At 37.6% G+C, this 14,508-nt stretch overlaps 1 protein-coding gene across 2 annotated transcripts in view; it reads right to left on the bottom strand.

Annotated features, from left to right (window-relative positions):
* Positions 1 to 13,986, bottom strand: part of LOC134792626 (RNA-binding protein 25-like) — a 66,497-nt gene extending 52,511 nt beyond the window's left edge. The window contains exons 1-6 of one of the 2 annotated variants that reach the window (XM_063763872.1): positions 13,759 to 13,986; positions 13,494 to 13,659; positions 13,280 to 13,342; positions 12,402 to 12,543; positions 11,983 to 12,133; positions 9,605 to 10,237 (exon numbers count right to left, since the gene is read on the bottom strand). In XM_063763872.1, coding sequence (XP_063619942.1) covers positions 9,617 to 10,237; positions 11,983 to 12,133; positions 12,402 to 12,543; positions 13,280 to 13,342; positions 13,494 to 13,659; positions 13,759 to 13,905 — 1,290 coding nt within the window. In that variant the 5' untranslated portion in view covers positions 13,906 to 13,986 and the 3' untranslated portion in view covers positions 9,605 to 9,616. Of the gene's footprint in view, positions 1 to 9,594; positions 10,238 to 11,982; positions 12,134 to 12,401; positions 12,544 to 13,279; positions 13,343 to 13,493; positions 13,660 to 13,758 lie in introns of those variants that run through there. The other variant, XM_063763871.1, reaches the window with a different exon arrangement.
* Positions 13,987 to 14,508: the final 522 nt, after the last annotated feature.

A 14,508-nucleotide genomic window follows, 5' to 3' on the forward strand; every position in this document is an offset into this window, starting at 1 on the left:
AATAGTTGTAGTATTTTAAGTGTTTAATAATAATTACCAATAATTACATTTTTATTGTACGTTTCTACCTTATTTCCTTTGGAATATCCCCTGCTTATGCCGTAACTAAACGCGTTATTTTATGGCTGTCATTGCGCTTTGACACTGACAACTACCCAACGAAAGTCTTTTTTATGTTTCTAAATAGTTTCATAAATGATTCTAAAATACTAATTAAATCAGGATGTGATCGATATAAACAGTTACAGTTAATTGCAAGGATCATTTTCGCGTGCATAAAGTCTAGTTCTGTGCAGCACTTTTCATGCAAATTGGATGACAAGCTTCGCCAAAGCGGCATGGTTGCCCGGGCTTGACTCTTCCTAACAAGCTAGCCATGCGGCTGTATATGCTAATCAACCTGCAGCTAGGAAGGTACGTTACAGTTTCACATAAGTGTCATACTCTGGTGTATGTTATTCTGTCGAAAATGCGACACTAATGTTGTACAGGTTATGTTGTATGAGAAAGTATATGTTTGCTATAGGAAATTATGTAGCATCGCTACAAGGTCCTAAGTCCGGGACTTAAATACATGGACTTCCATATACGGGCTCTCGAGCGTTACGTCTTAAATATAAAATTTTACAACTGAGTATAATTAGTGTTGAAGAAAGCAGTTAGAGTTTAGTATAAAACCGTACCAGTACTTAGCGATTAAGAGAGAAGAGAAGCGTAGGCATTAATGCAGTGGGTGCTACCCCGATGCAATTAATCAGTGTCAAACTAAAGACTTCACTTGCATTTAATCGCGGGTCTAATAGGTAAAATATACTTACACCCCTATTGATAAGATCAACTATAATATAATAGGTAGAGTTAGACCAAGAAAAGTCTGCAGCGGTTTTGATAGCCCACGCAGTGCAAGTGTTATTTTAAACGTCAAACTTCTATCCAATTTTGACGTAAAAATAACATTTGCACTGCGTGGGCTATCAAAATCGCTGCAGACTTTTCTAGGTCTCACTCAACTCAACTATCGCAATTTTGATACAAAACCATAGCTCGCGCATCAGTAGAATTATCGACTATCACTTTTGACAGCTGAAAGATCATCTACATATTACAAATTGATAACAAGTAATTAAGTACTATTTAAACAAATTCGCTCGCCTAAGTATGTTTTAATACGCATGAATGTAAAAATATATAAGTCAGCAATCCTACAGCTCTACCAAGTAACTTAATAAGAATAATAATAAGTTAAAGCACCAATTTTTCTGAACAAGGAAGTTAAAGAAATACAGAAATCCTAAATCTTATAATAATAGGTAGGTACTAAGTTTATCATAACCTTGCTTGTCAACTTATAAGCAGCATTTTCCGCTAGCTAACCATCGCATCTACTTTCCGCTCGTAACCATCACACCTCATACTTATTTAAGCACTTAAGCATACTTATAATGGTAGGTATAAATGCTCCGGTTATTGTGCAATCAAAACCAAAACGATGTTATATTTAAATGAATATCCCGATTAAACAATGTAATAACTCCTCGCATGTTTCAGTAACAACTACGCAATGTAATGACGCAGCCAATCAAATACAGAAGGTAATAAATGCGTATAAATGTAATGGATATGTAAGACGTTTTAGTTATGATTATTACAATACGTTTTACCGGTTATGATGATAATTACGCATAGAAATCGCGGTGTCAATCAAGAGGGATCGGAAACGGTACACCGCTTACGAACTCAATTATCGGTTCAATCATTTTAAATTGACTACTTAATCATACGTTTATGCATTGGTTTGATTATTGGGATTTACTTTACCTGGATTGTAAGATTCGTAAGTTATCTAGTATACTTTTACACGGTGTCGCTTTCAGTGCGAATCAAACGCAGGCCAATATTATGGCCAGTCCAGACGGGAACAATTTTTCGCCGATTTCATTCAATTGTCTGATCAAATCAGGTGGTGCGGGCGCACACGCCAATTTGGCTCGCAGATTTCGACCGCCGATTATGACCGATATTACCGATAAATTGGAGTTGCGGGCGCAAGAATATCAATTTATAACGTTAGTATTCGCGTTTGGGGGCATTTATTTAATTTAGAGCGCTCTATAATTTATCCATAAATCTAAAATTGGTGATTAAATTGGAGATTGACGCCAATTTCTTTTCTGATCAAATCGGTCGTATTGATCATCCCGTCTGGACTGGCCTTTAGACGAATATTCAGAGTCACAATACAAACCTAATAGTAAGCTACCGGCGGCGCTGCCGCCGCCGTACAATCGAAGTTACGCTCTCGCAGATTACCTAAATATATACCTATAGAATGTTCGTGTCAAATTTCATGTTATTTACAGAATATCATTTAAAAATAACAGCGTAATTTCGTGTGACTCTTAATACAAACTGTTATATCGTTAATCCAGCAGAATTCCGGCTCTGCATTTTAGATCACAACATAATAAACGGTGTTTTCTTGCGAATCTTGAACACTTAACTAACATTCGTATACCTTATTACAAAGACGTAAGGTTCACAGACGGTCAGTTAAGAGTTAGGAGTGCATTAGTAGGTAGGTACCTACTATAGGTCTACCACTTCTCAGGCGGTTAGTAAAAACGTTGAGCGGTGATTTTCTAGTACAAGGTGGAACCAAAACAAGTCTATACATACATAATAGGTACCTATACATATATGTATATCACATTTTTACTTAGGATAATACAAAATAAATCATCTTCATGCAGCCAAGCCAACCAGTCCGTGGGTGCTCACAATAACTCCTTACCAACCTCAGTTAAACGGTAGAGCTATAGTAGATAGTATAGTCTAGATCCGAGCAATTAGTGTCATCATAATTAGAGCCGTCACACTCCCATTGAGCGCCGCCTAGCCGGCGCGGGCGCACTTTTTGCACCCTCTCACTACGCTTTCGAAGCATTTGGGTTTTCATTATCATTTAACTAGTTAATTTAAAATGATCTTGAGTTCCGGGCGGGGATTTAATATTTATTAGTTTTTTGTGCTAACGCAAACTCTGTTGTTTAGTCAGGAAATCATTAATATTTTTGTCACTGACCTCGTGACCAGTGGATAGGAAAGTAGTTAACTTCCCCAGCAAGATAAAAAATATGTATAAGAAGTGCCTCAAATGCCCTTTGTAGTTGTGTTACATATCTACAGTCAAAGGGAATTTAGACTAGAGGAATATTGTCAAAGTAAATTATGTAGTCAGTACATTTACTGCCATCTTTCGACACAAATGATTAAAACTTTTAGAACGCCATTTGACTTTGATTCTTATCTATAGATTCTTTCACTGATATGTGTTCAATTTGTTAAATGTCAAAAAGTATCGCCATCATTCGAGGATAGGCCAAAGGTATGGTGCCATATTTTCCGACCCATTTCGTACCTTGTCACAGTGACAATCAATATGAAAGTCGCTAGAGACCTCATACTATACATACTCGTGCTTCAAAATCTAAGTAGGCTACCTACGTACCTAGTTATCGAACTCAACTTGTATATCCAGGGTGCGTAGGCAACATGCGAATCGTTTACTTACGCTTCGTAGCGAGAGAAAACTAAATCTTTAAACTACAAAGTTAATTGAAATGAAGAACTAAATGGAATAAAACCCTAGATTATTTTGAAATTGACTGGACGATCATTATCCATACGTACAAAGTACATCTAATCCGTGGACGTGATACGATGCATATCTACAAGATCTTGAATATTTGCATGTGCATGTCGATAATTTGTTTCTTCTCGAGTAGGTACCTAAGTGCTCAAGCCGATCGGATCAAGCCGTGTTCATAATGAATGCGAATCGAAATCGCGGAAGAACCAATGTAATATGATCCGGAGACCTGTGTACCTACCCTAAAACCTAATCACAGCCAGATATTATTTTTCAACCAACGGATAACTGTTATTGGCCTAATATCATGTAATAATACTTTGTAAGTTGTATATTTACGGCTGTTGTTGTCCTGAATCCTCCTCCAAGTATGCCATGTATTTAGCAATCTAAACAACATAATTGAGTAAGTACCTACCTATCTTTCTATTTTTACCTATCACCTAACTCGTTCTGTAACTCAGGCCATCCACTCGCTGTCCACTAATAAATAGCGGCCAGGTGTCTGGATCCAGTAATAAAATAACAATAGTAGGTAAGGTAATAAGGATCATTACTGCGGTTCTCTCAAACATTCGACTTGCTCGTTGGTTTTGTATGGAGTTAAACACGATGGAGTTTCTCCGCGCATTAGACAATTAACTATGGCCAATCGAGGCCATTTGCATGGGACAGTTTACTTTTTGCACGCGTCAAGATGGAGCGGATTGTAGACGTGAAATTAGTACATTACGAGCTGATTATTCTGAGTAAGCGCGAAGTGAACTTTGCAACTTAGTAGGCAGACAGTCGGAATGAGTTAATGATCTTCTACCTACTACAGCTACACTATACCTACATTATTAAGCCATAAGCGGACCAGTCCCAGATATTCTATTGAGCTGTAATTCAGCGATTTCTTAAATTCTAAAATAAATGTGGAACACTGTAATAGGAGATCTTAGGTCCACCACCTTGCATTTTTGAGACAAAGCAAACCGCTTCTCCTATAAACTACCTATTGTGGTGAAGTTCACTCAGTATCGAAATACGGTAAGTAAAGAACAAATCCCGACGTTTCGAATTCGAACCCTTTACAACGTTCGCAGCGGGGTGGTCTCCCGTTTACATAAAAAGTTTTATTTCATGAGTAACTATCGCGGTAGCCGAAGACAATATTAAATTGCGGTAAATTGACCACAGCCGGGAAAGGAAAGGAACAGGATCTACTACTTACGCAATTCATGACATTATTGTGGCTACTCGAGCAAATAATCAGCCCCAATATGCAAACAACATAATTATCGAGTTACATTCTGGTCGGTAATGGCTCTGTTTACTCATAATGTGGGCACGCATGTCGTGAAACGCAGTAGTACTTACCTATTGAAGTTTTTCTTCAGAGCCCACAGCCGAAAGGATCTGGTTCATAATTTTACCAAAGCAATGTAAGGGATAGGTATCGTATAAGTCATACACAGAAAAAATGGCACTTCAGTAGTCTCTGTCTACCGGCAGTAAACCTGAATTGAAAGTAAAAGATAAGTAGGTATACCTACTGAAGCCTTCTGGCTCTCTATCGATACCTAGATAGGTAAGAGTTTTAATAGCTGCTTGTTGATACCTATATGTATGTTACAACTGAAAGTCAAATTAATCAATTATTGTTTAGTTACGTTTAATAGGATTTTTAAACCTATTTAGTTATGTACCTATACCCGTTTCACTAATGCTGTGTAAAATTTAATCACAAGTAGGTAAGTATAGTTTAATTACACGAATGATGTGTAGGTACGTACCATTCGGTAGTGGAACGGTCACGGCGCGCGCACCGTGGTTAGCGGATTAAACAAATTATAATAGGTTCGATGCACTCAATTTATTTAATACCTACAATTAAGCGAGGCGCTCTTGTCTACCATCAGATTACCAGCCCATATTGTCCATATATTATATACTAACGATTCTTAGTAAGCCAAGTACAAAATGTGGATGATGGCATGGTTAAAGATGCTGTGTTGGTTGACTCGAGTTCTTTGAGCAGGGGATTTAAGAATTGACTCAGTTTTCCAAAATCGTTTTCTGTTAAACTTTTGTAGACTAGAGCAGGTATTTTCAGAGAACTTTCTTATTTAAAATAAGAATTTCAAAATGCATTGATTTCATATAAAATGCATGGGTTAGGATTAGGAACAATAGTCATACAACTACTACGCCTTTTTTACTGTTATTTAGATAAAAATACTATGAAATTGTAGACGCAAACTTCATTCGGAGGCTTGAGTACTTATGAGTTGCGCTACTTACGCTTAAGACTTAATAAAGGACTCTTCTCGGGATTCGGTAGTTTTAAAGCGTTCAAGCGAGGCGAGTTCTACAAATTTAGACTCACCAACTTCCTTCCATACCAACACCACTAAATAAGATAGTGTGATACCATACCTAGTGTCAAACTAATTTTAGATTTTAAACCATGGGCAAAGTCACACCTGAATTGTCGAGAGGTAAATAAAAGTACGTCAAAAAAAAATAGCTCTTATTAAAACATTTAAAATTCTTACTCTAAAGCCGCGTCTCGATATCGCGCGGCAAACCATCGAACGTTGGCTCGCGCGGCAGCCGCGCGCAATGGATACCGGGCTGCCGCGCGAGCCAACTCGATCATTGGCGCGCTCGAACGTGCCGCGCATAGAACCATTCATTGTCGGTTTTTGGGCGCGCGGCAAAGGAGGTTCGCGCGCAGTTGGGAGGGATGTGTACTTATATATTTCAGTTGGCTCGCGCGGCCGCATATTTCAAAGCCGCAGATTGGCCAACATGACCACAAAGCCATGATGGCCAACACGAAGAAAGAAAAAGAAGAAGAAGAGAAGAAAAGGCCGACACCTTAAACGTTGGCCCCAACAGACCGGGCTGTTGTCACAGCCCGCGAAAGAGACTGCCAAAATGGGCGAAGCCCAGATATGGCCACCTCACACCCCTCAACAGGGGAGTGTAAGAAGACAGAGCGCGGCCGCATAGTATTCGTGTCAGAGGGTTCATTGCGAACACTGAATCCGCATATTGTGGGCACCTTTCTCTCTCACTATAACCACGTCTTATAAGATTATAATTATAATTGGCGTAAAAGACAAAGATGCCCGATGCCCGTAATTTGGGAACTTCGGTGTTCGCGTTAGGCCCTCAGATTAAGGGTCGGTTGCACCAAACTGTCTTGTCACCGTTAAATGTCACCGTTTGCTAAATTGTATTGTATGGTAAGTTTCATACAGTGTTGGGCATTCAAGAATAAAATCATTATTTGAATAAGAATTCGTAGGAATAAAATCATCTCGATTTTATTCCCGTCAAAAATATTCAAATAATTTTGGTCGGGAATAATTCGTATGAGAAAAAATTGAATGAGAATAACTTATTCTTAATCAAATAAATATAATCATGATTTTTAATTGAAATAATATTCCACGAATAATAATGTAGTTCGGGTACCGTATAGGTACTAATTACGTATAGTTAGGTAGATGTAATAGTAGTTAGTCTCTTGTCTAATTTATACCTATTTTATGGAATAAAATCTTACAAATTGACTGTCGCATAACGCATAGTTTCAGTAACCGTATTATTTTTAATTTACTAATCAAATCATTGTGTTCAATTTAACTGGTCTAGGGGCCTAGCCAAGATGCCAATCGTTTGCGCTCCGACAACGAAGCGCTTTGTCTCTTATCACTCTTACATATTAGTGCGATAGAAAGACGGAGGTAGCGTTTCGTTGAAGTAGCGCAACCCATTGGCATGTTGGCTACGCACTCAAGGTGCCTAGCCAAGATGCCAATTTTTGTTTTTAATTTAATAATCAAATCATCAGGTAAATTTAATCGTTCTGGGGGCCTAGTCAACATGCCAATCGCTTGCGCTCCAACAACAAAGCGCTTTCTGTTTCTATCACTCTTACATATTAGTGCGATAGAGAGACAGAGATAGAGTTTTGTTGTCGTAGCGCAAACGATTGGCATATTGGCTACGAACCCAAGGAACCTAGCCAAGATGACAATTTTTGTTTTTAATTTAATAACCAAATCATTACGTCAATTTAGCTGTTCTGGAGACCTAGCCAACATGCCAATCGCTTGCGCTCCAACAACGAAGCGCTTTCTGTCTCTATCACTCTTACATATTAGTGCGATAGAGCGACAAAGATAGCATTTGTTGTCGTAGCGCAAACGTTTGGCATGTTGGCTACGCTCCCAATGTGCCTAGCTAAGATGCCAATTTTTTGTTTTTATTTTAATAACCATACATTAGGTATAGCTGTTCTGGGGGCCTAGCCAACATGGCAATCGCTTGCGCTCCAACAACGAAGCGCTTTCTGTCTCTATCACTCTTACATATTAGTGCGATAGAGAGACAGAGATAGCGTTTCGTTGTCGTAGCGCAAACGATTGGCATGTTGGCTATGCACCCAAGATGCCTAGCCAAGATGTCAATTTTTGTTTTTAATTTAATAATCAAATCATCAGGTAAATTTAACCGTTCTGGGGGCATAGTCAACATGCCAATCGCTTGCGCTCCAACAACGAAGCGCTTTCTGTCTATCACTCCTACATATTAGTGCGATAGAGAGACAGAGATAGCGTTTAGTTGTCGTAGCGCAAACGATTGGCATACTGGCTACGAACCCAAAGTGCCTAGCCAAGATGACAATTTTTGTTTTTAATTTAATAACCAAATCTTTGGATACAATTTAGCTGTTCTGGGGGCCTAGCCATTATGCCAATAGTTTGCACTCCGACAACGAAGCGCTCTCTCTGTCTCTCTATCGCACTTATATATAAGAGTGACAGAGACAGAAAGCGCTTCGTTGTTGGAGCGATTGGCATGTTGGCTAGGCCCCCAGAACAGCTAAATTTACCTAATTTGGTTATTAAATTAAAAACAAAAATTGGCATCTTGGCAAGGCACATGGAAGCGTAGCCAACATACCAAACGTTTGCGCCACGACAACAAAACGCTATATGTCTCTCTATCGCACTAATATGTAAGAGTGATAGAGACAGAAAGCGCTTCGTTGGCGGAGCGCAAGCGATTGGCATATTGGCTAGGCCCCCAGAAAAGCTAAATTTACTTAATGATTTGGTTATGAAATTAAAAACAAAAATTGTCATCTTTGCTTAGCACCTTGGGTGCGTAGCCAACATGCCAATCGTTTGCGCTACGACAACGAAACGCTATCTCTGTCTCTCTATTGCACTAATATGTAAGAGTGATAGAGACAGAAAGGGCTAAAAACAGCTAAATTGTACCTTATGATTTGGTTATTAAATTAAAAACAAAAATTGGCATCTTAGCTAGGCACCCAATCGTTTGCCCTACGAGTGCTACGACAACGAAACGCTATCTGTCTCTGTATCGCACTAATATGTAAGAGTGATAGAGAGAGACTATGCGCAACTCTACGGAGCGTCAACGTTTGGCATGTTGGCTAAGCACCCTGATCGGATGATAGAACTAGATAGCGTATAGCGGAACTCTTCAATGTGTACCTATACCTAAAGCCCTAAAGTAACAAATATCAAATCAATCCGACTTTTAAATAGAAGGGTGAAAATCAACTTACACAATTTAACCAATTGTACTACAAAAATTAACTTAATTCTAAATAACATTTTAATTGAATAAAACCTTAGTTAGAATAGCCTCACTTCTAGAATAATTATTCTGTTTTTTATTCCGCATTTAAAATAAAAATCACATGATTTATTCACCTTAATTTTATTCTAAAATAACTAGTGCAAGAATTATTCTAATTCAAATTGATTTGAATAAGAATAAAATTTCTGTTTTTATTCTTATTCTTATTCAAGTTAATTTTTACCCAACTCTGGTTTCATAGTTCACGGCCGATTGCCGTTGATCGGTCTGTGCAACTGGCCCTAAGTAATGTGCGAAATAAAACGCATTTAAATTATCTTAAACAATACAATTTATTCAGTCTTTCTCTTGCTTTATACGTTTTTTGCCCACATCATACTCTTGCTTATAATCGTAATACCTCTTATGTTTCTCTTCTTTATACTTTTCATGTGAATCATATTTATCTTTGTATCTTCGTTCACTACTCCTCGATGGCTTGTAATCTTTGTAGTTTCTTTTTGCATCGTTATATTTATCGTTATTTCTATATTCACTTCTATCTCTGCTTCTGTCTTTAGAAGAGCTTGAATGCCTATCTCTGTCATTTTTATGTCTCCTGTCATCTCTGTCTCTCTTGTAATCATCATATTTTTCCCTTTCTGTATATTTGTCTCTTCTTTCGGAATAACGTTCATCTTTATAGTTCTCTGTAAAACGAGTTTCGTCTCTAGATTTCTCTCTATTATGATTGTCTTTGGATTTCTCTCTTGTTTCGTCTCTGAATTTGTGTCGATGGCCATCGTATTCTCTTGAAGACATTCGTCTTTTTTCCTTTTCCGAGGCATATGCTTGGTCTGATTCCAAAGGTTCCTTCTTAACTTGTACTGCTCTAAAATCTTTTGACCTTTCTATGTTGGATTTGTTGATATCATTGGTTTTAGTGCTAGCACTGAGTGCTTCCGAGTAGTGTTCCATCTGAAATATAAACGTTTATTTCGTAGACTTGTACTCATTAGGGGAGATGTGGGTATAATGATCTCCTTAAGGGAGAAACTTTACTGTGTTCAAAGTTGAAGAGATAAACACAAGATTTAGATATTTATGAATAGTCCATTTACTTATCTAAGTAACTGCATACTCATTTCTCATATTTTGCATGTAGTTTATTATTTATGTTATGTTTTCTAAAAATCTAGTAAAGGATCATTTTATACATAATTATGCATGGGTAAAACGATCCGTAGGGTAGGATTAAAATGATCACAGATGATGCCTTTGTGATATCAGGATTTCTTTGTCTAAATACTCTAAATAATTTAGGCTGGTCGATTCCACAGTGTTTTTTTTTTATTTTCAGAAGATAAATGCTGACTTTTTTTCTCTTTTGGCCTTCTTTTTAACGCCATCAGAGGCACAGATTCTGCTTGCTATTTTAAAAGGCAATCAATAATTTAATCGCATTAAGAGCCCTTAGCATTTCTTCCTATGGTATTTTTTTAGGAAGTAAGTAAGTAAGTGGCTTTGCGCACATAAATTCGCGACGTGGTATGTTATGGCCTGTACAGGAAATGCTCATAGTAAATTACTTAGGGGGTAAAATGATTCCAGGGATCATTTTACGCCTACGAAAAGGGATCATTTTACCTCAAACACCAAATTTGAAATATCGACAAAAATATAACTTTGAAATTCAACTTGCTTCAGTATAAACATCCTTAAAGTATAGATAAACATCATTATTCGAAATGATTATTTATTTATTAGGTATATTTGATTATTGCTGAGGAAATGGATATTCCGATGTAATACTATCTACTTCTTTTGTTACTTATGCTTTTTTTTGACATTTAGATTTTATTCTAGAAATTCTAGACTAGTATTTTTTTATACAATCTTTTTAATGTTTGACGATCCTTTTGTGAAATTCTTAGTGTTAAATTTGATATGTATAATAATCCAATTTTATTATGGAATAATATTAACATCAATAAATTGCTCTGATAATTAGATTAAGATTAATTACGATTCATAATAAGAGCTTGTTGCTAGGCCTACATGAATAAAGTATATTTTGATTTGATTTGATTTGATAAGATCCGACAGTGAAACATAATTTGAATAAAACGCAACATGCTAAAAGTAATGGAATTCGGAAAATAGGCATACCGTAGATTAGACATATATTTTTTAATTATTTCCTAATAAAATCTCGCTGCATGCTCGTACCGTTATGACACTTTAAGAGGCAACTGGCGGGGTCACAGGGCATACGTTTATTGCATATTTAGATAGATGGCACCAGTAGTTGCTCAGATATGATGGGGAATCATTTTACTCCGAGGGATCATTATGTCCACATCTCCCCTATATCACAAAAATAGGCAGTAACAACTTTTCACTGATCGAATTATTTGAATTAAGAAAATAGTCAAAGAATTCGCTAGATCGACTGACACAAGGATACCAACCCTTTACCAACTGGAAACGTAAAACGATCTCTTTATCTAATACGCCGTTAAGGTCCACACAGAACGAGCAGCATCGCGAAGAAATGCCGCGCGAAGCAAACGGTCTGCCCTCGCGCGACAGCGTGTTCGAGTAAATTTGCTTCGCGAGGAAAGTCCGAGGCAATTTGCTTGGCATGATGGCGTACCTCAGTCAGGTTAGGTACACTTATTAGGACATTTTGACGAACCAACTCAATTAACTATAGACTATACCTGTGTGGCGATAACGCTGCGCAGTTCGTCAGAATAGTTGCGTGTTTTGACCGCTCCGCGGTATTTGGCGCGCCGGCGCTTCATGTCGCGCAGCTCGGCTATGATCTCGGCACGAGACTTAGCCTTGGTGTTCTGAGTTTCGCCGTCTCCACTGCAACAAATATACGAAATCAGAGTGAGTTTATGAAGAAATGTGATTGCTTATGAGGTTCTCATTTATTGTCTAAACCAGTATCAACAATTTTGTATATTTATCCACAAAGGAAATTATTTTTATTTTGCTCCTCTATTCATTCTTAAAACTTCTCTCTAAAGTTATACAGTGTGTTTTGAATTAGCTCATTTGAGGGGACTATTATACAAATTAAATTGTAACTTGACCAAACTAATATATTTTAAAGAGATACCAAGAGAGCTACCTAGATAACGCCAGTTCACTAAGGTCATGGCAGGAGGGTGCTGCGCTGACAACAGCGTCGTGGATGGCGCGACGCTCGTCCACACTGTAGGTGTGCTGCAGGCGCTCCAGGGACAGCTCGCTGGGGTCTTTGCTGCCTCTGCCTTTTATTGTGTTAAGGAAACTTGCTAATTAGTACAATTAATTAACCCATGGAGCACCCTAATGTCACATGTGTGATGTTAACTCAATTTGGGTCGTAGTCGTCAGTCGTAGTAAGTCGTGGGTTAATTAAAAAAAATGCTTCCACCAAAAACAATGTGAATTTTTGCAAGGTGTATATTTGAAAGCAATACCTATGTATTATTAATCCAAAGGGTATGAATAATAAACCTTAAAAGTAAACAAAAATTGACAGTAAGTGTGGGAGATGGGTAAATTAATAATGTTGCCTATTTTCTATAGGTACTATATAATATATTGTATAAGCAGTAGATGTCTTAAAAAAACCAGACAAGTGCGCGTCGGACTCGCCCACCGAGGGTTCCGTACTTTTTAGTATTTGTTGTTATAGCGGCAACAGAAATACATCATCTGTGAAAATTTCAACTATCTTACTATCACGGTTCATGAGATACAGCCTGGTGACAGACGGACGAACAGCGGAGTCTTAGTAATAGGGTTCCGTTTTTTACCCTTTGGGTACGAACCCTAAAAAGCAACTTTAAAGACTTAAGAGTATAGGTCCAAATACATATTCCAAATGCTTAAGTCATTATAAAGGATACATTTCTCAAATTTCAGCAGCAAATAAAATTTACTGCAAGATGACCATCAATTAGTAAATGTACAGGAAAATATACACTTCTAATAGAATATTTATGGTCCTGGTCAGTTTACCTTTTTTGAATGTTGGATCAACTTTCGCCGCATATTCAATAATATTTTGAATATCATTTTTACCTGAAAAATAAACAAATGTCTTAAGAATATTAAAATAAAACTAGATTCAGATACTCAACATGGATTTTTAAAAGTTGCAAAAAGTACACAAACATTTTTTTTTCTAACACAAAAATCACTAATATGTCTGAGAGAAAAATAATGATCATACTTAGTGTAACCAAAGTTTTGCCATTGGCATCAAGTGGTTCAGGCAACAACAGGTCTTTCTTGGAGTAGCCCAGGCTTCTCAAATAACATTCCTTCTCATGGGCTTCCATTTTATCCGGTGGTACTCTGTGATTTCTGTCATATTTACAAGAAATCAATGGTGCAGCCTGAAAGTAAAAATATGGAAAATAAAGTTAAGTTACACTCATGCCGGAATTTCCAGCCTTAAAAGGTAAATAATTATTCTAGTATTAAGCTGCGAATACCTCGATTAAGTGTCTACGATCCCATTGTAAACTTTGCAGTATCATAGTTACATCATTATCTACTGTTTGTATGTACGAACTTAGTTCTAAAAGTTCGGTACGGCGTTTGTCGATGTCGATCACAGATATGCCTGAATTGCACTGCATTTCTAGTCATTAATAATGTATTATGAAAACAAGGAAAACCTATCCAACATATCAACAAAAGTGACTTCGTTTAGGATTTTTAGGTTATGTTTACTTTTTTTAAAGATTTGACACCTAGCATGACATGGCATCTAGGCACAGAATAATTAATAGTACTACCGTACAGAAAGGAAACTTCCTACAAAAACGAAGTTTGACAGCGGTTCAGGGTCGAATCATGCTGTCCCTTTTTAATATATGGCACTATCCCTTTCGGCTATTTAGGGTTGTCAAAAATCAAGTGATTATCTTATCTGTGGTCGTGCACGCAAAAGGAAGTCAAGTGGTGCCAACCCTAATAATTGCTCGGAGCAATGCTGAGCGGCTACCGCGAAAACCGAAATTCGCAAATTGCGGGGATCTTTCTCTTTTACTCCAATGAAGGCGTAATAAGAGTGACAGAGAAAAATGCCCGCAATTTGCGAACTTCGGTTTTCGCGGTTATAGCCCTGAGCCGAGCGGAGCCGAGTTTGACCGAAGTCATGAGTTTCGCACCCCTGGACGGCTACCGTGAAAATCGAAAATCGTCAATTGCGGGCATTTTTCTCTGTCACTCTAATTACG

Source organism: Cydia splendana, chromosome 8 (assembly GCF_910591565.1).
Source record: "Cydia splendana chromosome 8, ilCydSple1.2, whole genome shotgun sequence".
Taxonomy (NCBI): Eukaryota; Metazoa; Arthropoda; class Insecta; order Lepidoptera; family Tortricidae; genus Cydia; species Cydia splendana.